Here is a 27,683-nt window from a genome sequence, read left to right as displayed (position 1 = left end):
CGTTGGTTTCAGCAATGTTTTTCCTGTTTTAAACAAACACGTGAGTAACAGGACGAATCTAGAAATCAGAATAGAAGTAACGTTAAAGGAAGAAGGCAGAGATAAGTATTAGAGGATACTCAGACCTGTCTGATAACCAACCTCAACAGCCGTAGTCCAGTGAATCTCAGTACACCCCATACGATACACCACCTTGAAGTGCTCAGACCTTCCTTTCAAAGGAAAGGAAAGAAAGAGATGATGGTACGTGTCTATGCATAAATATACCCAGTGCTGATTTAAGCTAAGATATAAAGTTTGTCTGTTTATTATAGAGAAAATAGAAGGAGATGGAAAAATGGAAGGGGAGGGAAAGGGGAGCGAGTATATTGGGTGTTCATATGAAGGAAAATACTCCAGCTCTGGGAACAAAGATAACCACTAATGAAAAGCTTTCGTTAATCTTGTTTTCAACAGGTAACAGAGGAAGTGAGTATCCAAAAAACTTCTGGACTCTTACCAACTTAATGCCATTTCATCCTCCGGGACTTCACGCAGCGCCCCATCGACCGCTCCAGGGGACTAAAGGGGACAGATGGTTCCTACACCGTGGCGGTGCAGCTGAGGCCGTTCCAGAGTTTTCCATTAACCTTGTCCTAATCGCTTTCATCCTATCTTTCATCTTACTCTCCCTTTCACTTCCCATGGATTCACTTCAGTTCATTTGTGTTCACATAGACCTCAGACTACTCAGAGGACACCTCTGCTCCTCTGAGTAATGTCAGAGGATTCAAGGATTTGAAAGAGCAGTAGCATTTGTTTTGCTGAGCCTGGGGCACGGTGGTGATCTTTACAACTGCACTTTTTTGCACAACAAGTTCCTGAAGTTGCCATTTCACAGCACTCAATCCGTCATGACTTCCAGTTGTCAACTGGCGAGCTTTCCACCGCAAGTCCATTTCTTGCTAGCACCCGATACCCAATATTTGAGCTTTTACATCACCACCTATGAAAAAAACACTCAATATCATGTTCCCTCACTGCTTAGATGTGAAGGCTGGCTCCCAGCAAGCTACGCGCTACGCACACGTAGGCAATGAACATATGCCCAAAGCCAAGCTGGCCCGATACTGTCCGTGGTGGTCGGTCCCATTCCCACAAGCTTTGATTCCATGGCATGTTGAATATGGGTTAACAATAAACATAAACTTCCTTCTTGCTCAGGCTGACAGCTCTGAAAACAGGTGCCAGGCTAACCGTAGCATCTCAGTTCTTTTTGAACCAGCAGCACCTGCATAATGAGATTTCCCCCGGAGGGCATTAAAGCTCTCCTTTCTAGAAAATTCGGTAAACAGGTTTGGGAAGCGTTGGCACACACAGGAACACACACAAAAAGAACGTACGAGAAACACAGTAATGGTTTTGCAATTTTGAGTTTAATTACTTCAGCATGTGGGTTTTTCTTGCTCTTCAGCCTTCCCCTTTCCTTTGCAATCTTTCTTAGGAAACTTGCATAAACAAACACTTTTCCTAGACCAGCACATACACCAGACACAGATGCACAAGTTTTTATTTGCAGTTTTCTCAAGCCTTGGTTTCTTAACTTCGGAAGAGAGAAAGTGTATTAAAAAACTATTACGCAATCAGATCAAATATCTGATGGTGAGATGCGCTGAGATCAGAGGACTCCATGATGGAAGAACATGACAGCCATCCATAACAGGAACTACACTTCGGTCTAACCTGTTCAGGAAGTCAGAGTTACAGAAGATCCGCCACTCAAAGAACCTCGCTGTCCGCGCTGTGCCGTCAAAACAGCACAGGAGAAAAGTCTGTGTTTTTACTGTTTCACTCTTGGCAAAATTGAGGCCTTTGGGAAGAAATGAAAAAAAAAAAAAAAGCAGAACCCAAGACAGATACACAATTCACTCATTTCCCTCTCTCCCTTTAGCTCACAAAAACTTGCGACTATTCAACTCTTTGTCTCAAGAAACAAGCAAAAGACAGACTAGAAACGGCTAGAATAAGACATACTTGACAAAAGGCAATTCAAAGGATCCAAATATAAAGGGCCACGAGGTTAAGGACAGTTACAGAAGCATGGGAATAAAATGACACAGTGAGAGCATTGCACATACACACACACACAGAGTAGCAAGACCCTCCTCTCCAACTCAAAAGATTGGCCAAGGAAGCACAAATCCAATTAAGCAAGGCCAGCATAGATAACGTGCATTACCTAGGAGGCTTCAGAATGTCAGATTTACTTGGATTCTTTAATATAAAAAAAAAAAAAAATCTCAAAACTTATCAGTTCAGAAGCTTTGGAGAGAACAAAGCCTGTAGGTAGCCTGAATTCCTAAAACCGACAAAAATTTACAAGAAATTGCGCTGGTAGGAAATATCATGTGATACTACACAATGGGTTTTCTGCCTGTCTCCAGGCCTCTTCTAACCCCAACAGTTTTGTATCACTACAGCAAATTTCAGGCTTGTGTGGGCTACTGGTAGACTGTTAGAAGAGTTGGTATCAGCGAAGCAGAACTTGCTGTTCCACTGACACCAGGGGCTGACGTCTACGTTACAGCTGCTCAAAGAAGTTAGGAAAACAGCGTAGAAAGGAATTTTGGGGAAAGGTTTTTTGATAAGGCAGGCACCATTTTTTGTAGTTCGCTCTCAAAGGATTCAAATGCATCTAGTTAATTTAGCTTTAAGATTCCACAAGCAGAAAATGCAGGAAGAAGTCAATATAGGGTACATACAGGGTCAGGCAGGTGCTGCAAGCAGAAGAGAAAAGTAGGAGAAGAGAAAAAGTAGTAGCTGCTCCAAGCAGAAAAGAAATCTTAATGTAATGTCCAACGTCAATGCAAGTTACCCCGTGACTCCTTTCTTTCCCCCCCCCCACTCTTATTTTAAGGGCAGCCGCTGAACTTTGCTAGACGTGAATCAGTTCTACTCAAAATTTCTGAGGACACATAACTTGTGAGCTAGGTGCAAGTTACCCTAGAAGAACTGCCATGCAATGTGCATGAGAACTCAGCGTTACGCAAGGTGGCAAGCACTTCCTACCACAACACCTACAATCCGTGGCAATGGATGCGTGTTAGCATGTTAAGAAGTAATATTCCACAGTTAAAATGTAATTTTCCATAGGAAAAATGTTCCCTGTACCTAGGAGCAAATCTAGGAGTACGAAAGTGATCTAAGCAGATGCAAACAATTGTAGCCACAAACTATTAAAAAAGAAATCTCAAATTAAAACCAAATTTAAAAAAAAAATAAAAAAAATAAAAACTTACTTCCAAACAACTGACAAGCCACCTATTGACACAGGCTCTCAGAAAGTGTAAAACCCATGTTTAAAATATTACACGCTACATTACTACCCAGCTAATAATAATAATAATAAAAACACAACAAAAAACCCCAGCCAAACTTTACAAACAGGATACAAACAGATTTCCTTTTGCAATAAGGATACTGGATAAAAAGTTACGGAATACGCTGTGGTATGTTTTCAGGGAGGTTATTCTTCCCCTCCGCCCAGTGCCTTCACTCCCACCAGCTCTTGTTTTGAGCTTGTTTTCAGTTTTTCCAGATGTGCTCTTTGCTTCTAGAAAGAGAACTTTCTTTTTTCTATACAGAATACGACACCCGGGAAGCAGGTGAGGAGAGAGGTCAAACTTCTCGCCGATCCATTTCTTCGTTATCTATTTCACACCACTAAGCCAGTTACAGATGTCACGTGAGTTCAAGACGTTTCTATCTCAGAGGCCTCTTCTATGAAGTTAGCAACAGGGCTGAGGAGCAAGAGTGGAAACAGTTTATACTCTCCATTCCCATCTTCCGAGAGGAGAGGTGGATCACCCATTCCCAGAGCATCCAGCGGCTCAGCCTGGCTTGCTGGAGCTGCTAGTGGCAAGACACTTTCACCATCCGACGGAGGATGAAGAGCAGGTTTCTCCTCCAGGGGGGGCAGCAGAAGGTCTTTTGGATCCTCTGTCTTCCCTGCAGCTTCGCTCGAAGGTAGTTCTTCAAATAATGAAAGCAGAGGGTTGGCCCTGTACTGTATCAGCTGCATATCTGAGGGAAAACAAACAGTTTAAACTCCAGGCTCCCGTGTCACATAAGCGAAGGCTCTTATTCAAGACAAGGACAACTGGAAAGGCTGCTTCAAAACTTGGTTCACTACAGAAAACCATACAGCTGAGCTCTGACAGACTACATCCACAGCTGCAAGAGGGGAGCTCAGGCTCCTGTGTCTGTTAAGATCAGTGTCTGAAGCACACTCCAAGCCCCCAACACACACGGCATACAATAGCAACACTGAAGTAGTAAAAATGAGTAGCACTGCATTTTGGGGGGTTGTGGCCAATATAGGAGATACTTCCACAAGGACATTTGCAGTTCTGCTCCCCATTGTGGCACTCTGTCATGTATAGGAAAAGGAAACGGTTAACACCAAACATGGGGCACAGGATGGATGGGGCCTCCCGAGGTTGAGGCACAGCTTCATCGAGATCAGTGAAACATCCCAGTCTTCACAAAAATTTTAAGCCCCAACCAAAGGAGGAGATAAAGCATAGTACAGGCTACAAAAATTCCACTTCAACACACAGTTTTGGAAGAGTCTGGAACTGCCACAGCTCTCAGCGTTCCTTCCTGCCCACCTTTGCTTCCTGCAGTTTCTCTCTCACTCGCTCCCAGATCTTCGGTGCTCTCTGCCAAGTTTGCAATCTGAAGCAAAACGGACAGAGAGTAAGACAGAAAGCTTAACAACAACAACAACAAAATCCAAGTCTTCACTGGCTGGTTAACAAAATTAAAGGCGAAAGGAAGAGGGAAGCGCAATGAACCAGTTGACCAAGGAGCCCATAGTTGCACATGAGGGTCAGCAAACAGGAGCTCTCAAAAGAAGGTACGGTGAAATACAGACAAACGAAAGCCAAACAAGCTTCTGACTAGCAAAGATTTATTTTACCAAACCAGAAGCTTTATTTCAGTCTGTCTTGTTGGAATAACACTGTGAAACTTGATTTCATCAATACAATTATATTTTGCAAGCAATGCTTGAAAACAGCTGCATTTTACCTCAGTTGTGGTCTAAGCTCTTATGACTGGGAAGTCCTAGTTTAAATATTATTTCAGGACTACAAAATAAATGAAAGTTTTTACATTTTTGTTTGTTTGGTTTTAAACATGAGTCGATTTTAGGAACTGGACCAAGAAAAGTAAATTTGCACTGGGCTTTTGCAGGTCGTATGAGGAAATTCCATACACCCATGTTCAGAATAAGTGCAGTATATTGCATTATATTTTTCATTTAATACTTTTCTTTCCATCTTCAGACAGGCTGAAGACAGTCTCATCTGAACTATAACCCCAGACCTAGTTATTACTTGGCTAAAAGACATCATGGGAATCCCTGAGGCTAGGAAGAACAAGCCAAGAAACTGTTCTCACGTACTTAGACCAAAAAAAGACAAGATTTCTACCTTCCTCATTCTAAACAGAAGATACAGAATAAATACGAAAAAAGATTTCCTCAATGCAGACACCTGATTCAACAAACACCAGTTTGTTTCCCTCTTCCTTATGTTCTCAGGTATATTCAGAAAGCAAAGAACGTGTTATTCAAAGCAAAGTGACCGTTTAAATCAGCCCACTGTATCACTGCAGCTAGGAACATGGCTTGAAATTATCTTGGGAACCCTCTTAAATTCACATATGCCAACAGTGATAGCTGAAAACATTAAATCAGCAGGACTAGATAAAAGGGCAGTTTCGTTCTGTGCTATCGGTCCAGTCCCTCCCCTCAAACTGCATCAGTCAAAATTCAGTGCTCAACATCGTACTAATTGTCCCCAACATAGAAGCAAATCTTACTCTTACATTTTCCATGCCAGGGGAAGTTTCCATCAAGTTCATATCCAGGGCTGGCAGCTCAGGATTAAGTGTCTGAAAATAAAAACAGGCAACGTGTAAGGTCCTTAAAACAAATCTTCAGAGAGCTCCTGAAAAGCAGGCAGGGTCCAGCGCACCGCTCTGTCCACTCAAGCTCAGGGAAGGTGGCTCCTCCACAGGCCTACAGCAATAAGCTTTCGACCTGTGGCAGTAAACTGAGGCCAGAGGGGAAGAAAAGGACATGCTATTTCCCAGGAATTCCAGGATAATCAGGATAAAGGCTTGAGAAGGAGAAGAGTCCAATTTTTTTCCCCTTAAGTTATGTGTAACAGAAATACTAAATGAACTGAAAAAGGCTCTCAATGTTACCTCGTATATTGTTAGACTCTATCCACAACTATTTGCTTTTCAGGATTTTTCCCTCTCTTTTGCCTGTTACAACATGGAATAAACCAGTAAAATTTCATACTGCAACCTACTCAGCATTTTTCAGAAATCAGAAAGTGAAAAGACAACTCACATCGCTGAAAGCTTCAGAACCAAAGTTATACTGCTTCCCAGATAACATTGCTTGAAGTTCTTCAAGGCTGGCATCAATGCAATTAAGAAAATCCTGAATTTCTTCCCTAAAAAAGACAAAAGGATACAGCGCTGTAAGAAACAGCTGGCAGTTAGGGCCTTCGTTTGCACCACAGGGCAGGAAAAACCCTTCGTAAAATGATGTGCTGACCCCTCGGGAATTACGGCTGCGGGGCAAGGTGAGAGCCAGACTAGGCTGCTCACAATCCAGAACAGTTTATTGCCAAATGAACGAAACCACACTCCTGTATCGCTTTTCACGGTCCAACTCTTTGAAGGACAGGTACACGGAAGACTATCTGAACAGCACGGATAATCATAGCTATCATATCAAAAAGCAGTTCCTCCTTCCATACCTACTTCCTCCTTCATTTTAATATCTTTTGAATGTTCTCCGATCCCAGCCTATACACCAATACTTGTTTAAACTAAGGGGTGATGGCGTTCACCTGGGGACAATAAATGATAGGCAAAGGGCTGGAAATAATCTGGATCTGAAGGAACACTACCTATTCGGAAACATCAGACTGTTGCCAATTTGTACGCATTTCCAAGGACCGTGGGCAGGATACGAGGGGCAGTGAATGAAGTGGAGAGGAAGCTGCACACACGGTGCCAGTACTGAACTTCTCCATGTGCTGCAAGCTACCTCCTACGCTGGAATACTCGGCTACAAGCAGAGAGTTCCAAGGCATTGCCTCACAGTTTGCAGCGTCGATGAGGCAAGATATTCCAGGGCCTTCAGATTACACGGAGGGCTGTGACACAACATCTCAGTACTTCCTACCCGAAGGTAACCACAGCAGAAGAGCCGTCAGCAGAAAGAACCAGTTTGTTCCTTGATCTGGCTCAGCCTGCAGCCACACGAATGACGGCACCGCCAAAGCTGAGGGGCCAGCACAGAGCTGGGAACTGCTAAAGCAGCCGCGCCACCGAGCGTGAAACCACAGCCCGCGCGACTGCGACCCTCTGGTGAGGCTCATCTGACAACAAACCTTTGCAAAAATGAGGGGCCAAGAAAGGAAGCAACAGCAAAACAACATCAGACTACCCTCGATACAAATCCATATCCAGTTCGAAGAAACAAACCAGCGCGTGGTGCCCTCCTGAAATCACTACCCCTGATCTTTGGGAGCACTTGGAAGGGCCAGCAGTTGGCAACACAAGGGCTGATGTGACAGACTGACCCCACCAATCCTCACACTGCCGCATCAGACGTCAGGCACACTTATTATCAGAGATGTCACAAGATGCCCTGCTTTTACTGTATGATGTTAACACTTGTCTTTGTCAAGACCTACTATCAAAGGGGCAGAAATTTCAGTTCATCAATGACATTTTAAAAGCTAATTCACTATGTTCTGCTAAACACATCCTATGCGAAGATCCCACAAGATGACGACAGCATAACAGCTTCCAGAAACGAGTTAATACCTGTCCAGTAAAGGATCATTTTGGTTTCCAGAGTTGTTCTCGTTCAAGATGGAGTCAATCACTGACACAGGGTCCTCTGGAGCATTAGGCTGCGCGGTATGGAGTTCCACAGCAGCATTTTCCATTTCACTGGATTTACTGACATCATTTATATGAACTGGTGGGATAGGTTCTGCACAACTTAACTCACTTGGCTGTGATACTTGGCAAATAGGTAAGCCAGGATCCAGAGCTGCCTGCGTCTCTCTAGAATAGGACCCAAAGAGAAACAACACACAGGAGAATTCATTAACTGTATCACTACTCATTTCCAGTTTAGTATCCCAAATCTTAATAGCTTACAAAGTCAAGCCAGTCAAAGGTTCAAACAACCAACCGGTCTGTAGAAAAAGAAGAAAACTACCTTCCTAGAGGCAGAAGAAGAATCTTTTATTACAGGTCACACAGATAGCATGTATTAGAGCAAAACACCCTATTTTGTCCGGCCAAAAGCAGCAAAATAGTATATGGAAATTAGGGAGGAGGGAAACCCCTAACGTTGTGTCTCTGGAAATAAAAGTTTCCAAATTGGTCCGTGTTTCACTCTGGATGTTAACAAGTAAATGGGTTTTCACAAGAATCTGATGCCACACGACAGAATGCCTTCCCTTCAGTTACACCTAGCATAATATTAGCTAGAGTAGTACTGAAACTGGAGATAAAACTATACATCTTGGCTGGTTTGTTACTAAACACATTTTGGATTGTTTATTAGTAACCTACACATGCATTCAGGTCCCTGTTCAGTCGAGAAGTTAAGTACGTGCTTATTTGTTGAAGAGACAGAAACGCCTCAGCAAATTAACCTTCAAGTGCCGATCAGCTTGGTAGGCTTCAGGCACTCCTGAAGAGACAAGAGCTCTTAAAAAGCTTTGCTGACCACGACCAATGCTTCAGGCTGTAAAAAAGACAGCCCGCAAACAGGCCTGTCATGCACAAATAAGTAAAAATTCCAGAGAGGCTGTTTCCCACAATTCTTATGGATCACTTACACTAACATAACTACCTAGTTAACAACCTAAGCATAAATACTTCCACATCCTTTGAACATACCTGCCTCTGCCACTTGTGTGTGCTACAGCAAGGAGACCATCGGTGGCATTTTCCAGGGTGTCAGTGATATCTCGAATGATGAGACCTGTACCATTTCCATCCTCATCATCTGCGTTATGTTCAGAAAAAGCCATCTGCAGGATACAGCAAACACAAGGAGTAAACCAAGAGGTCGGACTTTTTTTGATGTTGAAGTTCCATTCTTCTTGCAGCTTCTCTTCCCTGTTCAGATTTCATCTATGACTAGCTGCACTGATTTGCATGATTTTACAGATGGAGAAATGCTTTAAAGCTGCCCGTTTCAAAATGGAGTGCATTTGATTGGAACATCAGGGTATTAATAGCTATAGGGAAGACTTCGAGATCACCGTGTATCATCCTGTTCAACCCATTGTCTCTTTCCCTGGGAAGACTTACTGCTTGGCCACTCTCCACAGGGATGCGAACATACTGACGGCTGTATTTGGAAGGTGAAGCACCTGCAGCATCCGTTAGAGACCTGAGACAGAACCACAGTAAGAAGCTGTAGCAATGCCAAATACGTGCAGAAACGGTAAGAACAATCATTCTTCCACTTCTAAGAGAACTGGCTTTTGGAAATGTTTCTTAGCAAGTGCACTGCAGACAGGCTGCATTCTAAACATGCTTTTTGTTTTCAATAAGTCAGTCACTTTTGCACATTTTGAAAGAGTTACCATTTCTGATAAACGTGCCCTTCGAAATTTAAAATGTACAGTATATCCTCTTCCCACCCATTTTTTTTTAGTGGTAAAGTTCAAGTTTGAATATACAAGTGATAAAAATATTCTTCATACACTTCAAGTATCTTGCTTCTAGAAGCTGATTTATCCCTATAATTCACATCTGACACTGATTTGTGACCTATCCGGTAATTACCTTTTCCTTTTGACCCCAACAATATAATTTCCTCGCATCAAACTTAGTATAAATTGAAGAATCTAAAAAGGAAAAACAAAAAACCAAAACAAGGTGGTCAGTATAGCAATCCTAACAATAAATTACTAGTTCAGATAGGTAAGTTAGAAATCCATTTGTGCTCGTGTCTTAAAAAACCAAAATGATAGTTACAAATGGCATTGAAAAGTGATCCCACTTGGACAGGTTTGGGTTTTGTTGGGTGTTTGTTTGTTTGTCTGTTTATTTAAATGTAATATAACACCACAAGTCACTAGAGGATTCCAGACTAGAAACAGCTGAGGGACAAACAAGAGAAAATTTATTCCAGTGCAGAAGCTTCTGTAGTTTCTGGGTTCCAAGTTGACTTTTGGAGTGGTCTAAGTATGTCTTGGTCCAAGATCTTTCACAAACTCCATTCCACGTGCCTGCAATCTCTTGTTTTAGGCTCCTGTTACCATGCACTGCCTCCAGCCCCACGCTTACCCCAGGTACGTTTGATTTACTGATTTCTCTCCAAATAAGATTCACTGAGATTTCAAACTCATCGAAATTCTTTTCACTACGACTTTTCCTTAGTATTTTGCTCGCAGTTCTTTGCTGCGCTACTTCTGGGACACTCAGGAACTGTGAACATTTTCTTTATGCTGTATTAATATAGCCTGTTCAGCTCTGTGTCATTTGTCATTCTACATAAGCAAAGAATGCCATCAAGTATCACAGAGGCAGGAGTAAGGATGGTAGCACTGAAGATGCTGCAATGGTACCTTAGACAGCAGCTTCTGTTGTTGACTGTGCTTCTGCCTTAGAACTGCCACTTCTTTCCACAGGGCCTTATTTTCTCTGCAATGCAGAATAAATCAGAAGACAGAGGATGAACAGAGTTTACTTTATATGCTTTAGTTTTACAGCTTTCAAACTTTCACAGTACCTTGCAGGACCAGTGGCAACACTCCTTGCGTGGACAACTACCATTCGGTTAATTCAATCCACTAGTAAGAACTCTGGGTTAAATTAACTCCATTTGCTATCAGGCAGGACCAAACACTCACTAATAAGGACATTCTCACCCTCCGCTGCTCCATCAATAATCTTGTTATGAAGTATTCCTTCAAAGCCTCAAAGCCTTAGAATAAGGACTTGGTGTTTAGAAACACACTGAGCGTAACACAGACCACCTCAAAACAGTTCCAAAGTTTGTGTTTGAGATTTTTTTTGTTTGTTTTTTTTTTTTTTTTTTCATTTTTTTTAAAGGAACAGAGGGAGTGGAGTGAAGGTATCTCCTGAACTTCGGTTGATATCTACTTGCATACCAATGATCTGAATTAATTACCAGTGCCTATACAAAAAGGATCTGAGAGAAGAGAAATGAGGATGTGCAAAGTCCGCTTCCAGTTAGAAAGAAAACCAAAGACTAATTCTCACTCACTGCATCTAACCCTGTTTTGTGTTCAAAAAAGGAAATACTTTGATCGCCCTAAAAAACTACTAAGGTAATGGAAACCAACATGAAATCCCAAGACAGTCAACAAACTCCCAGTCTTAATCTCTGGTCTGCGACTGAATTATAAAAACAAACAAGATTCAGAATGTCATGTGGGGTGGAATGGGGATTCTTAGGAAAAGAGTATAGCTTCACCTGTTTCCAGTTCAAATGAAACCCACATTTAGAGTCAAGCTCCATTAGATATAAGTAACGTTCAATGTTTAAGTGCCTCTGAAACAGACGGAGTCTACCTCCTCATGTTAGCCAGCCTGACATCCATGTTGTTCTGCTGCTCTCTCATTTCCTGGACTTCAGAGAGTACTTTGTGCAAATCCTCTGTGCAGACCTTGAGATCCTCAGTTCTTACTGCAGATACCTAAAACAGGACGAGATTACACATGCTTTACTATGAACAGTGCCTTGCATACTCCTTTCTACAGGAACAGTGTAGCTAGTCTGTAGAAGAACAGGTACAAGCTCCATTAAAAGATTAGGTAACACTATAATTCTTATGTATCACAAAACACTGCAATAGCTATAGATGACCATCCTTAGGACAGTCTACACTGTCCTAAGTATGAAAAAAACCCCAAGATGTCAATGGAAACACAAGATCACCACTTTGAATGAGTAGACAGTAGATTCACCACTCCAATTCATGACAAAAACCTACCACTGACTGAAAATGGCCTTCCCTAGAGGGTTCTTTGACAGGTCTGGTGACAGCTTGCCCTCTAGTGTCACAGCAAGACACCAGCCAAAACCAAACCAGAATTGATAATGGAGTAAGAATGAGATGATCATATTTCTTTTAGGTGTGCGTAAATCTGCCAGCACAGGAGTAACAAATTTCCATTAAGTTACAGGGAAGGGGTGGAGGGGGGAAAAAAAAAAAGAAGAGAGAAGAGGAGAGAGGAGAAAAAAGGAGGTATCGAATTAGATGCATCCTATCCGATCTGAAAATTTGTCCCACACCACCTAAATTGCAGATTCCTACCCTGGTGTTTCCCCTATTACCTTTCTGCTCAGTGACATTCCAAAATTATGGAATGTCTCCAGAAAGGCAGAGTCCAAACTGTTCTTCTGCCCACAGCAGAATCCATGAACGCCACCTCTTCAAATGATGACGGAGGAGTCATCAGAAAGCAAAAAGCTCCCTTTCTCCTCCCCGCACTTCCATATTCAAAATTTCCCCAATTCCCTCAGCAGCTCTCTCTACGGTGGTGGCACTGATGACTAACATACAATTCAGAATTTTGGAAAAAGACAGGCCTGGTGCATCACACGTCTGAATGACATGTCCAGGTTTTGTGGGCATAATTTTAAAAACCATTTAGCCAAATACTGACCATCACTGAACCAAACGGAGCTGCACCAGAGAGCCACCAGATGTCTCTTCCCACCCACAGCACACTATGGTTTTGCTTATTATTCTACTAAATTCCAAGGGGGAAGGTGAAAGCATGCGGGATTGGCCCGCTGAAGTGCTAGATAACTTCCACGCATGTTGGCTCACAGATCCCCTTTTTCCCCGCCAAGGAGAAGGGAATGGTCAGAAATGGACCTACGGTGTTATAAAATAACATCCCATCACTTCATGATGAAACAGAACGAAAGAACTAACGACTTTCTTAACATAAACCAGCGTTACAAAGGATGGACTGAATGGCATGACAGTTCTCTCTCTGTCTACATTTTTAGCTGCTTCACTGTTTGTTGCAGATAAAAGCTTATGCTAAAGTACATGAGCTGTATCCCAAATGGAATTCATGGCCATCTGATTTCTCTCTGTGGGGAAGACGCCCAAAAGATGCAGACAGCAAGCGGGGATTTCCAATGCAAGTCAGTCTACCTCCAAAAAAAAGGGCCAAACAAAAACATTCTGCCGAAGTGCAAGGAATTGCTCTCTTCAGAGTCTCTAACTAGATAATCGGGACGTCAAGACTGATGCACGCCAGCAGCACCACACTAAAAGGGAGTAAATAAAGGAAATCCTGCATTCAAACTCGCATTCCTGTTCGAGGCTTGAAATCTAGTTTACAGCAAGTACTGAATGACTCCATTCCAGACAGTAAAAGAGCAAGAAAAAGTAATGGATGTTTTGCAAAAAAATCACTAACATTTCCTGTGCAACAAAGAACGTTTCCCCAAACTATTCGATAGTTTCATATGAACATCCTTGGCACTAACTAGAGCTTTTGTCTTTCCAGCTAGACTACTCCACCCAGCGCAACACTCCTGGGATCCATGATGCCATACGTAACACCGGCAGCTGAGCGCCCCAACATACCAGCAAGCGAGGTGTGCAAGCCAAGACAAGTTAGCGATTACGACGTCTGGGAAGAGCACAGGCTTGAGTCAGAGAAGCAACTGCACAACTATTATTTCATGAATTGTGATCCTGAGCAGAGACAGCTCAGTGAAAAATCAATCAAAACACAATTGTGACTCTCAAGCCGACCCTGTGCTTTTATTAACTTGGGCAACGTCGCTGCCACATTATGACATTCTAAAGAAAAGATTCTGCGGTTCAAATGTCAACATGATGTATCATGATACTCTCTTTCGTTGGCAGTCAGGATATTATGGGCTGTAATGTGCCAATAGAGGATAAATATCCGTGCAGAAACAGGTCAGACAAGGCCTGAACATACAAAAGCAAACTGGAAAGCACTAATGAAGATGTAGCTTAGGGGCAACACTGTTCTGGAGGAATGAGGTAATTTATGCACACTTGCCCAAATTAACTGATTACTGATGCCCTTGTTAATTTTCAGTGAGCACCAAATGGGTACGTATTTACTTTTACTTCTTTCACTTCGTGACTCTTTCCAACTCTGCTACGCTGGCAGGACTGAAGACTGCGCTAAGCTCTAACGGGATATATAAACTCTCTGTGGAAAAAGGGCTGTAGTTTGACAGCTCTGAAGAACATGGTCCTACTCCAGTACATTGCTAAACAGCAGCAGGGTGTGTTTTGTCTAAGAGCTGGCACCAGGAGGCCAAGCCAAACGTTAGCCTGGCATTCAGGAGGGAGTTACAAAGGCTTGCATCGTGATGCATAACCTTGGTTCCCATGGAATTTGTTGGCTGTAAAGTGTTTGAAACCCCCAGACACGCTCTTGACAAGCTACTTTTCATAACAAAGTGAAGTAAATACACGCTTAGACTGTACCTTGCGCTTGATGTTTTCCAGTAAATGTGCCTTCCCTTGCTTGAAGAAAGGGTGCTGGAACTCAATGATTGAGCTTTTGTCTGCTGTAATCATACCATTTTCCAGAGCAATCACCTTCCTGAAACCATCTGTGGAGAGGTATTAACAAAGTCATTTCTTTCAGTGCAAAGCTGACTGTTACAACACATAGCTAAAGAAAACCCCAAGGCTACTGAAATACCTACAGTACTGCAGTCACGGGGAGCAGAAACTATGAAAAATAGCCAAAGTAGCTTTTCTTTGGTGCTCAATGATTTGAGTGCTTCGATCCTCGTAGCTAAAGAACACATCCACAATACCATCAAATGGCCTTGCAGGTTGAACAAACAGCACGCATGGCAGAGGCCAGCTAGTGTCCGTAAGCAGGACAGCGATGTCCAAATAATCACAGAAGTTGCGTTAGAAATGAGATTTATTAGGACATCTTGAATAAAACCTTGTCCCGGTGGAAGCAGTGGAGCGGTGCACCTTCCCTTTCATTCCTATAATCCCAGACAACTACATATCAAAACAAATGCCATCATGTACCACCAGGGTCTAGAGAATAAAGTAAGGAAGAGAAATTAGTTCTCAGCCTATGCAAACACATGCACACAGAGTACTTTCTCCATACCAGGCTGCCTGCCTGAAGAGAGACATTGCCAGCTCCATCTCCGTCACTGCTTCAAGTACCACAGGGTAGATAGAAAATACAGTTGACAGACCAAATCGTATCTCCCCTCCTTCAAGTTTTTCACATAGTTAATGTATTCTAGTTTCGCTGTGCCCCAACAGCGCTACCATTAGAAAACTTTACTCGAAGCTAGGATAGGTCCAGCAAGAAAAGGCCATCGTGCTGCATGTCTTCATAGGAATATCTGCATTTTAGCGTTTACCCTTGCTACGAGGCAACTGTCAATTGTTTGTTCGCATTATCCTTTGACACTCAAGTGATGGAGTCTCAACATTCAACACAAATGGCAACATCCACCCTGTGTCAAGAGGCTAAATGTATGCTTTCTCTCTCATGCCTGACAAAATCTAAATAGGCATCGGCTAGAGAGATCAGGGAAACCTACTGGGCAAGGACAGAGAGCTCCTCTCCCTTACTCCAAATGGAAATTTTAAATAAGGCGGCCATCTTCTACGCAGTTTGTACCTTCACCCAGCCCATAAGCTATCTGCTGCAAACCAACTATTTTTGCTGTGTGCTGCAGGCCCCCCCATCGTACCGTACCTCTGAACAACCACCTCACTCCAGCTTCTTTGCCTGTACAAGCTGCTGTACGTGTGTTATACAGTGGATGCTACATGATGCCCACAAGTCAAGCACGGAAAACACGATGAGAAACTTAGTCCAACTCGATCCATCAGTGTGACTAATCTTGTTTCAACACAGCAATGCAAGCAACAGCATGATCTAGGCGTTTTTTTTCATAAACTAGATGCATAGGTGTAGATACAGCCTTTGTTCCTCCAGCTAGGCATAAGTTTGCTGTTACCATTACCATACTACTGGAGCCCAGTGAACTCTACCCAAGCTTTAGGCACCAGCACAGGAAACAACATTTTTACAGTCTTGCTCAAAAGGACTCAGAGCTGAAACACAAGGAACAAAGACTATGCCAAGCTCTACTGTTATTCTTTTCTTTTGCAAACTAAACTCAAGACCAGACTTCAGGTTTTCAGGGATGAAAGACCTGCCAAGTCAATTGATTTGCTTAAAGAAATTCAAATTGATGCCAAGTAGCAATGAACTTGGCAGAAACAATATGTAATAACAGATGATGCTTACACATGTTAAGCTGTCGTATGAAGCTGGAGATATTGTTGTGTTTGAAGTACTTGGGGAGTAGCTCCTTGGCAAACCTCTGCTCATCCAGAATGCAGAAGTTCTCACCATTCTAGGAAATAAGTAAAAGTAACAGTTAGAGAACAAGCACAATTTTTCTAAGGTGTTGCTCATAAGTCAAGACTGTAAATCAACAGACACAGTTCCTACAACAGGGAAGGGCAAAACACTGAGCAGAGGGAATTGTCTGTGTGAGCACTTCTGAATTCTTGGAACTGCACTAAAAAGTTTGAACCCAAAAATACAGTTACATGAAACATTTCTATCGAACGGGAGATATTTATTTTTTTTCAAGCCTTGAAGTTTTGACCTTAATCCAAAGAAAAACAGTGCTAAAATCCCACATATTTGCTGCTCTTCATCCACAAGAAACATAAATATTGCCCAAGCACAATAGAATTCATGCCACTAGAGGGCTTTTATCTCCTTGATCAGAGTTTGTCCAGCTCCTGACGAGATTCTTCCATTGTATGTACTATGTCACCACTAAAAATAGCCAAGTAACATTGCAGAGTAACTAAAAGTTCAGACAACGCAACCCTGCAGCAACAAACGGTAACTGTGACACCCGCAGTTTCAGATTTATCATATTCTCAAGTTCAAACTTCCCAAGACCTGTCAGCTCTTTGTATCGTTTTTATGCCGTTCACAACGAGAACAAAAATAGTATGTTTCTTTTCATCTTTGCCTCTGTAAAGGCGAAACCTCTGAAAAAAAGTCGGGTAAATCCTATGGATTTAAAAACGACCCGGGACAAAAATCAACTTGTGTCAGATGTCAGACCAGTTTGTGGATATTTGTCACGTCCTACGCCTGAAGACACACCGGACCAACCAGGCCCGCCTTCTTAATTTCAGGAAGAAAAAAACCCACAAATATTCACAGTTAATTACTTCTTGAAGTGCCTTTCCTACCGAGCGTCACCACTTTGAGCTCATTACACGGAGTTCCGAGATTTTAACGCTCCGCTGCGCGATGCCGGGTCGCTTTGAGCCGTCACGCGTGGTCCCCGCGCAGGCAGCAGCATCCCCCGCCCCGGGGGCGCCGGATACCGGGTACTCGCCCTCCCCGCCAGGCCCCCCCGCCCCTTTCTCACCTCCCGCCCCCCGCACCGGGGGCACCGGGTACCCGCCAGGCCCCGCCGCCCCCGCCCCACCTCCCGCCCCTCACAGCGGGGCCGCCGCCGCCCCCTCCCTGCCCACAGAGCCCCGCAGCCCCGGTCGGGCCTTCCCCGCGGGCCGCCCCGGCCCCGCCGCCACCGCCCCCCGCCGGCCGCCCTCACCCTGCTCCAGCAGATGACGTCGTCGCTCTGCGGGTCCTCCACCAACGCCCAGAGCTTGGCCAAGAAGCCGGGCACCGGGGCGGCGCCGGGGGCGGCGGGCAGCGCCGGCCCTTCCCGCATCCTCGGGCCGGGCCGCGCTCCCGTGCAACGGGCCGGGGCAAGAGGGCGGGCGGGGCGGGGGACGGCAACCGTGACGCTGCGCGGGGGCGTTGCCTCCGGCTCGGAAAGCCCCGCTCATTGGTGCGTGCCGCCTTGGCCCCGCCCCCTGGCCCCGCCCGGCGGCGGCGAGCGTGACTCTTGTTGTGCTCCCGGGGGAGCGCGGCGCGCGGCCCCGTGACATCACCGGGCGGCTTTAAAGGGGCCGCCTCCGCCCCACCGCACCCACTGCCTCCCCGGGGGCCGGCCCCGGCCCCGGCCCCGCCCGGCGGTTAGGCGCCGGTGCCCACGTGCCGCAGCTCCCGCCCCGCGTTCCCGGGGTTCGCCGTACCGGGTGGGGGAGCCACAACCCACCCGCCTCCCGGCCGGGGGCAGCGAGCTCGGTGCCGGCAGGTGCGGCGGTCTGGTGGGGCCCCGCCGCCCGGGCTCCGCGGGGCCGGGCCTGCGGCGGGAGGCGAGGCAGCGCCCCTCCTTACAGCCCAGACTTTGTCCCCTCGTCACTCTGCAGGCTCCCGCCGCCGGAGGTGTCTCCCCGCTGACGGTCCGGCCCTTCCAGCAGCCCCGCGTCCAGCCCTGCTCCGCAAGTAAGGGGAGAAATGGCTTCCTTCCTTCCTTTAACACTTACTTTATTTTCCCCCTTCTTTCTCGGGCAGTGGTTTCCCTGCAGTCAGGTGTCGGGAAAGAGCCCTGTCTGCCTTGTAAAACTGGGAGTTGGTTAATTACCAAATAGACCGAAATCTTAATTTTCTGTTCATTCACAATTCCCGTACTATTGAAGTATCAGAAAAAAGAGAAGTCCTGGGAGTAAAGATTCTGATATAAAGTAGCAAGGTTTGGGGATGAATGTAATATAAAGTTTGTGTTTTTTCTTTTTCTTTAATCAAGGCACGTATTTCAAAGAAAAAAATAACTTTTTTGAAAAGAACTTATGGTTGTCTGTTTCCTTCACCTTGCACTAGTATGGTAACTAAGTGGTGAGATTAATTACATGAGACCAGACTCAGTCCGGCCTGCCGAAGCTTCATTAAGTGCTGCTGCTTTGTTATTTCTGAAAATTGCCACAGAGGTATGTGCAATGTCACGTTCAAACTCCAGCCTGAGGTCCTCAGCCCCAGTAAGGCTGTCCCAAAGACTTTGTCCTTGAGGTTTTTTTCAGTGCCAGAGCACATTCACGAGGCATTGAGATTGCCGTGACTTCTGGTCGAATCTGGTGTCTCCGGTAAGGATCCTGATGCCGCAGTGCGGAGCTTTGGTAAGCAGGGACTCTGCCCCACAGAAATAGTGGGCTAACGCAGCGGGGATTTGTCCCGGTAGGCAGTTTTCACAACCAGCTTTAAGAGTCGTTGTTCATCCTTGGTATAAAGTCTAAGCTCTGCCCTTTCCGAGGATTTGATATCGCTTGCAAAAACCATTAGCGTGACAGGACATAAAGATTAGCCCACTCCGACTGCCCGGGCTCAGCTGCTCCCAGCCCTCGAGGACGGTCACCGTACACACTGGGCATGCTTTCCCCGGAAAGCTGCTCCTACGTACTTTGACCCACGATGACAAGAAGGTCACTTCTTTGGCTGAGTCAAAAGCATCCCCTTGCCCTTCCCAGCTGGGCGTGTGCTGCCAGGAGGAGAGGTTTGGGGCTAAGCACTGGCTCCGCCGGCTTTGTTGTTCCCCATTGCTGTCCCCACTGCCTTTTGCTGTTACGGCGTGTGTGTGTGAAGCAGCCCGGGTACAGCTTTCTGAATTCCCTGCTTGGAAACCTCTTTATTGGCCCAGTGAGTGGACCAGCGCAGGTGTTTTACTGGAGCAGCTGTAGCAGGGAATAAGGTCGGTGAAGTTGATGGGATAGTGTGTAGCAGCTGGATTGAGCATCATCCCTCCGCCGCCAGCGCCACGGGGAAGGGGCTGTTCTGTAGCCGAGTTTCGTCAGGTATGTGACCAGGACCTTCTGAAGGGCTTGCTGCTGGAGCAGAGCTATACCGTGTTGATGGATCAAAAATATCTTGGATTTAGAAAGATCCCTGCAACCTCCTTTTGAGAAAGGAGGGAAAGAAAGTTGTTTTTTTTCCCAAGTTGAGAGTTGCTTTCTCTCAACTTCTCAATTTAATGCCTGTTCGGAATCAGTAATACTCGATTATCATTAGCTTCTGAGAATAGTACAGCACGTTTGGAAATCAGAAGTACAGGCTCGGAGGTGCTATGAAGAGGTACCTAGTCCGTTGCCGTGTGCTGGGGTTGAATCCCGTATATTGGGTATCAGATTTCGCAGCTTCTCTGGGAAAGCTGTTCCAGTGTGACGCTGCGCTAGCTGAAAGCTTACAGAATATCCAGCTTTGCTGCAAATAAACCTGATCTATTCATGTTTCTATTACCAAAGACAGGAAAGAATAAATAATGACAAGATAAAAAAATATTTCTCTGTTTGACATGGTGTTATGTCACCATCCCCTCAGTTTTGAAGTTAAAGAAAACTGACTTTTTAAGCTTTCTTGCTGGGTCACATCTTTCTAATTCTGTTGTTTTCCTTTTTTCTCTGAACTTTTCCTGCTGTTGTGTCTCAAGAGCCGAACATCTATTTCAGATGACAGTTTGATTATTGGTTACATCTCGCTTTGTTAATTATATCACTGGATGAGATCTTTCCTAAGCATTTTCATGTGGGTTTTTATTTAGTTTGTCACGCATTTTAACCCTAAGCTGTTTTCTTATCCTTTGGTATAATTCTGCTGTCCTGTATTGCATCAGTTTCTCCTTTGCACAGGTAGTGTTTTGAACTTGTATTTGCAAAATTGTGTTCTGGTGATTGCAGACAGTTTCTGCAACTTGTCCGGGATCTCTCTTCAGAGCATTATTCACACCGAGCTTGCTGTCGATTGGAAGAGCTATAAGTAAGCTCCTTACTTCGTGTCCTAAATCATGGGGAAAATACTTAATGGAACTAAACTAAGCAGAAAGCCTTGTGCAACCCATTTGAGGTGCACGCCCTGGGTTACAGCGAACCACTCTTTAAGAGCAATCTTTAAAGAAGTTAAAATTTAAAATTACTTCACAGTGACTAAATCATACTTCCTCAGCTGGCTTAGTAGAATAGACAGATCTTGGCAACGGTTTAAAATATAAAGATACTTGCTCAGGATTATTTCCCCGATCTTTGTATGTCATCTTGTAAGATGATTTGGGACATCAGAGGTGGTGGGGAAAAAACAGTCGCTTGAAATTACACTTTCTGCTCGGGACCCCGCTGCCTGAAGACGGTTACACAGCATATGGATTCGCGGGTGCCTTTGCTGCTAATATAACGCTTGCTGTGAATCTCTTCACCTCATGTCCTACGGTGTGAAACCTTACCGAATTAGCAGTATTTTCTCAGCACTATGGAACAAAGCATTTGGAAGAACACTACAGGCAAAAAAAAAAAAAAAAGGTTAATCAAACTGTCATGAGAGAAGCACATTTGGTGTTGGGGACTGATTAGTGAGACATAATCTCCATCCGCCGTGTGTGTTAATTTTATTATAGGAGTGATTTCCTGTCTCAGAACCCATGGATGTTTGAATAATAATCCTAACAGGACTTCTGCCTGGTTTCTTCATACCCTCTGAGAACGTCCAGTACCTTCAAATCATGCGGTCACCTTCTACTTCCGATTCATTATGTTCCTTTTTTTTTTTTCCTCCCAAATAGGTGTAACCTCCAAAAGAGCCTTCACTTCAGGCTATGATGGGATTGTTTTGGTTGTTGCTGCTTTCCATCCATGTGCTGTCACCCACGTTTGCTGGAGGTGTCACCCGCGTCTATTACCTGGGGATCCGCGAGGTGAACTGGAACTACGCTCCAACAGGGAAGAACGTCCTCGCTAACCAAAGCATTGCACATAACCCGTATGTTTAGTTTTATAAGAATTTAGTCCGGTGCTGACTTAAAATAGTAATTTTACAAGTAATTTCACGCAAGTATACTGAGGCATCTAAGCAAGCAAGAGACAGGATCTGGTAGATGCCTGATCTTTATGAGCTTAATGGTTAACTTATTTTATCGTAGGAACAGAGAAACTGTATGAATGGGGGAAAAAGAATGGTCAGTTTAATGGAGCATCCAGTGACTGGGGCCCCCACGCTACAGGGAAGTCCAAACACTCTTTAATAGACAGATTGTGCAATATTCTGCCCTGGGGTTTCATTTTCCTTAGTTCCAGCTGGTGATCAGCTTGTGTATCCTGAGGCATGATGACTTTTCACCTTGATGTAAATGACTTCACGGAGCCGGCTTGTTTTCCTTTAAATGGAATTTCAAGCCTTACGCTGAATGGATCTCCCTGCACGAAACTTTAGGGGTTGTTTGAAAAATGATTTTGTTTTTGTTGCAAAAGTAAATCTGGGAACTGCAATAATTACTTTGAGTCACTACAAAAACAGGTTTTAGTTTTAGTTTTCAGAACACCAAATCTTTTTCTTCGGTGGTTTTTTTTTTGTTTGGTGGGTTGTTTTGTTTGGTTTTTTTGACGTAACTTTCCACAGCTTTTTAAAGGCATTCGTGGCTTCCCCTGCATTTTCTAGGGCAAATAACTTGTATTTTTTGATCTACTCTCAGTCATTTACCCCTCCATAATGAATAACGCTTGGGCTTATACATATCTTTCAGAAACAGCACAGCAGGAATAGGAGGGGTTCACAGGAGAACATCAGGGTCTGTCAGTTTAGCCTGGAAAAGTCTCTGTTCTCTGGAGGTGCTGAATAGACTAAAATTAGCTCACAGAAAAGGGAACCCCCTAAAATTCAGGATGAATAAGGATATTATCGCTGACTCCTGCAGTGATAACGAATGCAATAGCTTTTGTTTGCTTTCTCTCATAATACATGAAGAGAAGGAAATGCAATTCAAGGCCATTAAACTTAAAAGCAACTTAAAAACTGTTCTGTTGCTGCAAACAATTACCGAATGGGACTTATTTCTACAGTGAGTGCAGAAACCAAATTGCTGGCAGTAAGAAAAGGATGTGATATTGATATGAATGACAGAGGTAGTAAAATGCTTGAAGAATATTTTTTTTTTGTTGGGAAGAAATGGACTATGTTGGGGGGGAAAGAGGCATATCTACAAAATGAAGTATGAATTACCTGTAAACTATTTGCTAATAGTGGCTGCAGGGATGACTTCAAGGGGATGAGCTCTCGATTGTATAGCTGGAGCCCAGCCCTTTCACTATATTGGATGACAAGGGCAATGCTTAAAGTTTTGGTCTCAAGCGTTCGTCTTCTGGAGATACACATTAGAGTTTGCCTGTATTTCAGAGCTATTTATATTACCGCAGGGTAATTGATACTAAGGGGAAAGCAGGGGCAGTAACCTCAGCTCTCGTTTAGGCCGGTCCCACTAATACCTGGGCCATGATTCATCTCTTATCTACTAACAATTAGCCATACGCTCATTGCAAATATAATCCTGAGTTGAACTTTAGTACCTGTGTGAGGTTTTAACTCTGGAAGCTGATTCTGTATGTACCTGGGTAGGTACCTACCTGACTTGTCTGCCATTCTGTGAGTAATTCAGAATCTGTTTAGTAGAAAATCATCTTTTAGACTGTAAATTTTGGTGAGAGAGCTCAAGAGTTATTTCTGCCCCCACCCCTTCCCCTTGTGATTTAGCTGCAAATGGCACAAAGACATCGAAGTGAGTTTCTAAAAGGCCAACGAAGGCTGAAGCAGGCATGAGAAGGGCTTTGGTCTTCCATGTGTCACCTCCATGTGATTGTCCGAGAAGCACCGTCCTTCCCGTTCCTCGTTTGCACTGCGCAGTTCAGGGGTGCACTCTGTGTCTGTTCGTGAAGCACTGGGGAGGAGGCCGTGGCCATACGTGGCAGCAGGCACCTGGCTGTACTTGTGGCTGTGGTCCCAGGCTCACCAAGCTGTTCCTGTGCTGATGTCCCCTGTTGCGTTTCACATGTAACGGCCAGTGCTGCCTGTTTCTCAAGCAGGCTGTGCTCCCCCTGTCGCAGCAGTCAGGGGTGGGAGGAGGAAGTTCACGGAGGGTTTGGGGCATGCCAGGGTAGAGCACAGGCGGTCCTCTGTAATGCCAAAGCTTTTGGGCTTACCTGGGAAAGCTGTGTATGGTTGTCACTCTCCTGTGTTATGGACCAGCTGTTTGATATCATGCGTGTCTGATGGTGCCTTTCCCTTTTCTGAATTTAACAGCAAGGCCTCAGCATTTCTCCAGCCCGGCAAAGACAGGGTGGGAAGCGTGTACAAGAAATCTGTCTATAAGCAATACACGGACTCCACGTACACCACTGAGGTTCCCAAACCTGGCTGGCTGGGGTTCCTTGGGCCCATCATCCGAGCAGAAGTGGGGGATACCATTAAAGTACACCTAAAAAACTTTGCTAGTCGGCCGTATACAATCCACCCTCATGGAGTTTTCTACGAAAAGGACTCTGAAGGTAAATGAGCCACTGCCATAAAGGAGGCAGACTTTTCTCACTGGGAATTTGGGAGGGTGTACTGAGAGATGTCTGTAAAGCCACAGACTTGGTTAGCCCAAAGCTATTTTGCTGGAAATCAACTGCACCTAGGTGATTAGTGAAGTCACCTGATGTTGGGTTAGCAGGTTTAGGGATCTGGGAGTCGTTTCCTGACCTGGGCATTACAGTATACAGCCCAGACTTCTTGATTTTAGAAGAACCTCCAAAAGCTTGCTAGTGGGAGAGTGGTGCAGAAAGAAAAGAGCTATATTAATTATTTGAAGTGCCACAGTACAAGAGACATGAGCTTCAGGGAGTTCACAAGAATGGCAAAGCGTGAGACCAAAGAATTGCTATTTGAAGCAACCCTAGAGATCGTAGAGAGGCTGAATGTGGCACGTAGCAGAGTTGAAGGCAAAGTAGCGATAGTCAGAATGGGAATCATCTTTCTGACTTTGGGCTGACCCGTTTACTGGGCAAGTTGCCTTACAATGGCTCTGTGCCTCAGTTTCTCTTTGAGAGAACGATGATTAAACACTATTTCAGCCTTGGGATGGCAAGTCTTGCTTTGAAATCTGCTACCCAAGTATATATGTGCAGCTCTACTGAGTGAGAGCGGCTCAGGATAAGGTTACATGTGTGGACATCTCTGCTCTTCTTGAATAGATGTTGTGATTGCTCAATTGTTCTAGGATCCCTGTATCCCGATATGTCCCCCCAGGATCAGAAGAAGGATGATGCTGTTTCCCCAGGAGGGAATTACACCTATACTTGGACTGTCCCTGAAGATCACAGCCCAACGGCTGATGACCCAAACTGCTTGACCTGGATCTACCACTCTCATATCGATGCACCGAAGGATATTGCATCTGGATTAATTGGGCCATTACTTACATGCAAAAAAGGTAAAAAAGCCAAGGTTTTTTTTTTACCTTTTTCATACTGTGAAGATTTTGTGGTGACTTGCAGCTTCATGGGAAAATGCAGCATGACTGGAGAAGACAGTGCCTGTGTTCTAGATGGGTTCTGGTCAGTACATTGTCTTTATCACTTAGTGGCTGGGCAGGTGAGCTTCTAGGCCTCTTGATCTGAGCAAGCTGTTTGAATCCATGTTAAAAGCAGGAATCTTGTCTGAGACCTAGCTTGTGTATTTAAAAAGATGAGGACTGCTCGATTTCAGCAGGAGTAAGAACACCAAAGGTGTTACAGTTTGGCCATGCTGTGGCAGAGCTGTTTGGGAGTGAGAAATGTGTTAGCAGGGATGTGTTAGAAAAGACTGAGCTTCCTAGAACTCTGCAATGAGCTGTGCTAGGATGGTGCGGGAAGCATCTGTTTCTAATTTGTGTGATAAGAGTTACTCTTCTATTGGTGTTTTAATCCCTTGACTGCTGTCTGCTTTTCTGCCTGGGTGGGTCTTCACTCATCTTTTCTTTCACCCTAGGAATACTGACTGGCAATTCTCAGAGACGCCAGGATGTGGACATTGATTTCTTTCTGATGTTCAGTGTGGTGGATGAGAACCTAAGCTGGTACCTGGATGAGAACATAGCATCGTTCTGCACAGATCCAGGCTCCGTAGACAAAGAAGATGAGGAATTTCAGGAGAGCAACAAAATGCACGGTCAGTGTCACCTTTATGAAGCCACAGACTTTGCCCAGACACTCCAGGGTTATCAGTGCTCTGCTATCTTGAAGTGTTATTTTGATTTAATCTCTGGCTTGAGTGAACCCTCTGTTAGTTGTTTGGAGATTTTGAATATACTGCACGTTAGGAATCACTTGTGGAGCTGGGCTTTCCAGAGCAAGAAGAGGAGGATGAGTTCTGGTTAGGCCCATCCTCCAAAGATGTCTGTACTGGGACCTGCTGGCAGAACTCTGAAGGCCCTTGTTCTAATCTCTGATTTTTGACTTGCTTGGTTTTGCAGCTATTAATGGTTATGTGTTTGGGAACCTCCCTGAGATGACGATGTGTGCTGGGGATTACGTTTCATGGCACCTCTTTGGGATGGGCAATGAAATTGATGTTCATACAGCCTACTTCCACGGAGAAACGCTCAATATTCGAGGCCATAGGACAGACGTGGCCAGCCTCTTCCCAGCCACTTTTGTTACAGCAGACATGATCCCCAGTAACCCTGGGAGATGGCTACTGAGCTGTCAGATCAATGATCACATACAAGGTAAGGTGGAGTTTGGAATATGTCCTGCACTCTGTGGCCTCCCTTTTTTCTCCCAATGCGGTCCCGTCGTGTACAGTGTGGTAGGGGACAGTACCTTGGGCACCATTCCCACTAAAAATGTCCCGAGATGAGTGGAGTGATTCCTTGTCTTGTATAAATTGGGGTGGATTAATTATTAATGTGCGGGCCAGACTTACTGGGGATGACTTAGACCACTGTTTGATGTTCACACTGGTCAGTGGTGAAGACAATTAGTTTGGTACAGCTGAAAGCTAAGATGGGGCAGTGCCTTAAGAGCTCTAGTCCTTATAAGAGGCACTTGCATGGTACATCTGAGGATAGCAGAAGGCTCTATTTGCTTTCTGTCCATGCGTCCATACCATCCAATATCTAAGGTAAGAAGCTCTGTTCACTAACACAAAAGACTCCTTGCTGTGGGAACCACCTGATCACCTTCTCCCAGCCATGTACCTTTTGGGACAACAGAGGAGGAATGGCTGGTTCGTCGTAGGAAGGTGGGACTGCGTTCGTTGCCTGGTCAAACTGGCTGAGAGGGGTTAAGCATGTGTGTCCTCCACCATGTCTTGGACAGCTGGGATGGGGGCGCTCTACGAAGTCCGGCACTGTTCTCGGCAAGCTCCGGCACCCACCCTGGAAGGGAGAGTTCGGAAATACTACATAGCTGCAAAGGAAGTGCAGTGGGACTACGGACCTTCAGGGCTTGACCAAAGCAGTGGGAGACAGCTGACTGAGGCAGGCAGGTAAGCAAGAGGCTGACGAGCTGGGGCAGTGTTTGGGGGGCTCTGGTCTGTGTTGCGCAGGCTGCTAAGGAAAGCGTGGATTTTCTTTCTTATCAAAATACGTGCCCGCAATTCATTCCTGGAAAGGCAGATCGCTCCATCTGGAAATGCAGGCTGCTGTAGCCAGACCGTACCGAGAGCAATACTAGGCTCATAGTGTTACCCACGGACTCCAGGAGGCCCAGCTCACGTAGAGCTGCCACATTTGTCTCTAGGCTTCATTTCTGCTTGCTGTGCCTGACCTAGGAGCAGACCTGTGTATTTGATGAACTGTTAAGAAAGCCCATCTTTCAGCAGACACAGGGTGGCAGAGCTAGCCGGCAGCTGTGCTTCGGCGTAGCCTTGCTGCAGCGAGTAATTTCTAGGAAATCAAATGTGGT

At 44.9% G+C, this 27,683-nt stretch overlaps 2 protein-coding genes across 6 annotated transcripts in view; one reads left to right on the top strand and one right to left on the bottom strand.

Annotated features, from left to right (window-relative positions):
* Window positions 1-1,396: 1,396 nt before the first annotated feature.
* LOC134520732 (heat shock factor protein 3) lies at window positions 1,397-17,904 on the bottom strand. Its single transcript, XM_063346479.1, has 13 exons — window positions 17,717-17,904; window positions 16,378-16,486; window positions 14,565-14,692; window positions 11,641-11,765; window positions 10,671-10,746; window positions 9,886-9,947; window positions 9,406-9,487; window positions 8,989-9,122; window positions 7,897-8,142; window positions 6,404-6,509; window positions 5,872-5,937; window positions 4,650-4,716; window positions 1,397-4,062 (listed from the first exon to the last, which is right to left on the bottom strand). The coding sequence occupies exons 1-13, from the start codon at window positions 17,834-17,836 to the stop codon at window positions 3,731-3,733; spliced, it is 1,653 nt and encodes a 550-aa protein (XP_063202549.1). The 5' UTR covers window positions 17,837-17,904; the 3' UTR covers window positions 1,397-3,730.
* A 223-nt stretch (window positions 17,905-18,127) lies between these two features.
* Window positions 18,128-27,683, top strand: part of HEPH (hephaestin) — a 32,587-nt gene continuing 23,031 nt past the window's right edge. For 2 of the 5 annotated variants that reach the window (XM_063346335.1, XM_063346331.1), the window contains exons 1-7: window positions 18,128-18,456; window positions 21,551-21,747; window positions 24,058-24,302; window positions 25,016-25,228; window positions 25,765-25,944; window positions 26,249-26,503; window positions 27,096-27,264. In XM_063346335.1, coding sequence (XP_063202405.1) covers window positions 21,584-21,747; window positions 24,058-24,302; window positions 25,016-25,228; window positions 25,765-25,944; window positions 26,249-26,503; window positions 27,096-27,264 — 1,226 coding nt within the window. In that variant the 5' untranslated portion in view covers window positions 18,128-18,456; window positions 21,551-21,583. Of the gene's footprint in view, window positions 18,457-19,068; window positions 19,125-20,639; window positions 20,755-21,550; window positions 21,748-24,057; window positions 24,303-25,015; window positions 25,229-25,764; window positions 25,945-26,248; window positions 26,504-27,095; window positions 27,265-27,683 lie in introns of those variants that run through there. The other 3 variants (XM_063346333.1, XM_063346332.1, XM_063346336.1) reach the window with 3 other exon arrangements.

Source organism: Chroicocephalus ridibundus, chromosome 9 (assembly GCF_963924245.1).
Source record: "Chroicocephalus ridibundus chromosome 9, bChrRid1.1, whole genome shotgun sequence".
NCBI lineage: Eukaryota > Metazoa > Chordata > Aves > Charadriiformes > Laridae > Chroicocephalus > Chroicocephalus ridibundus.
This window is presented reverse-complemented; position numbering and strand designations above follow the sequence as displayed.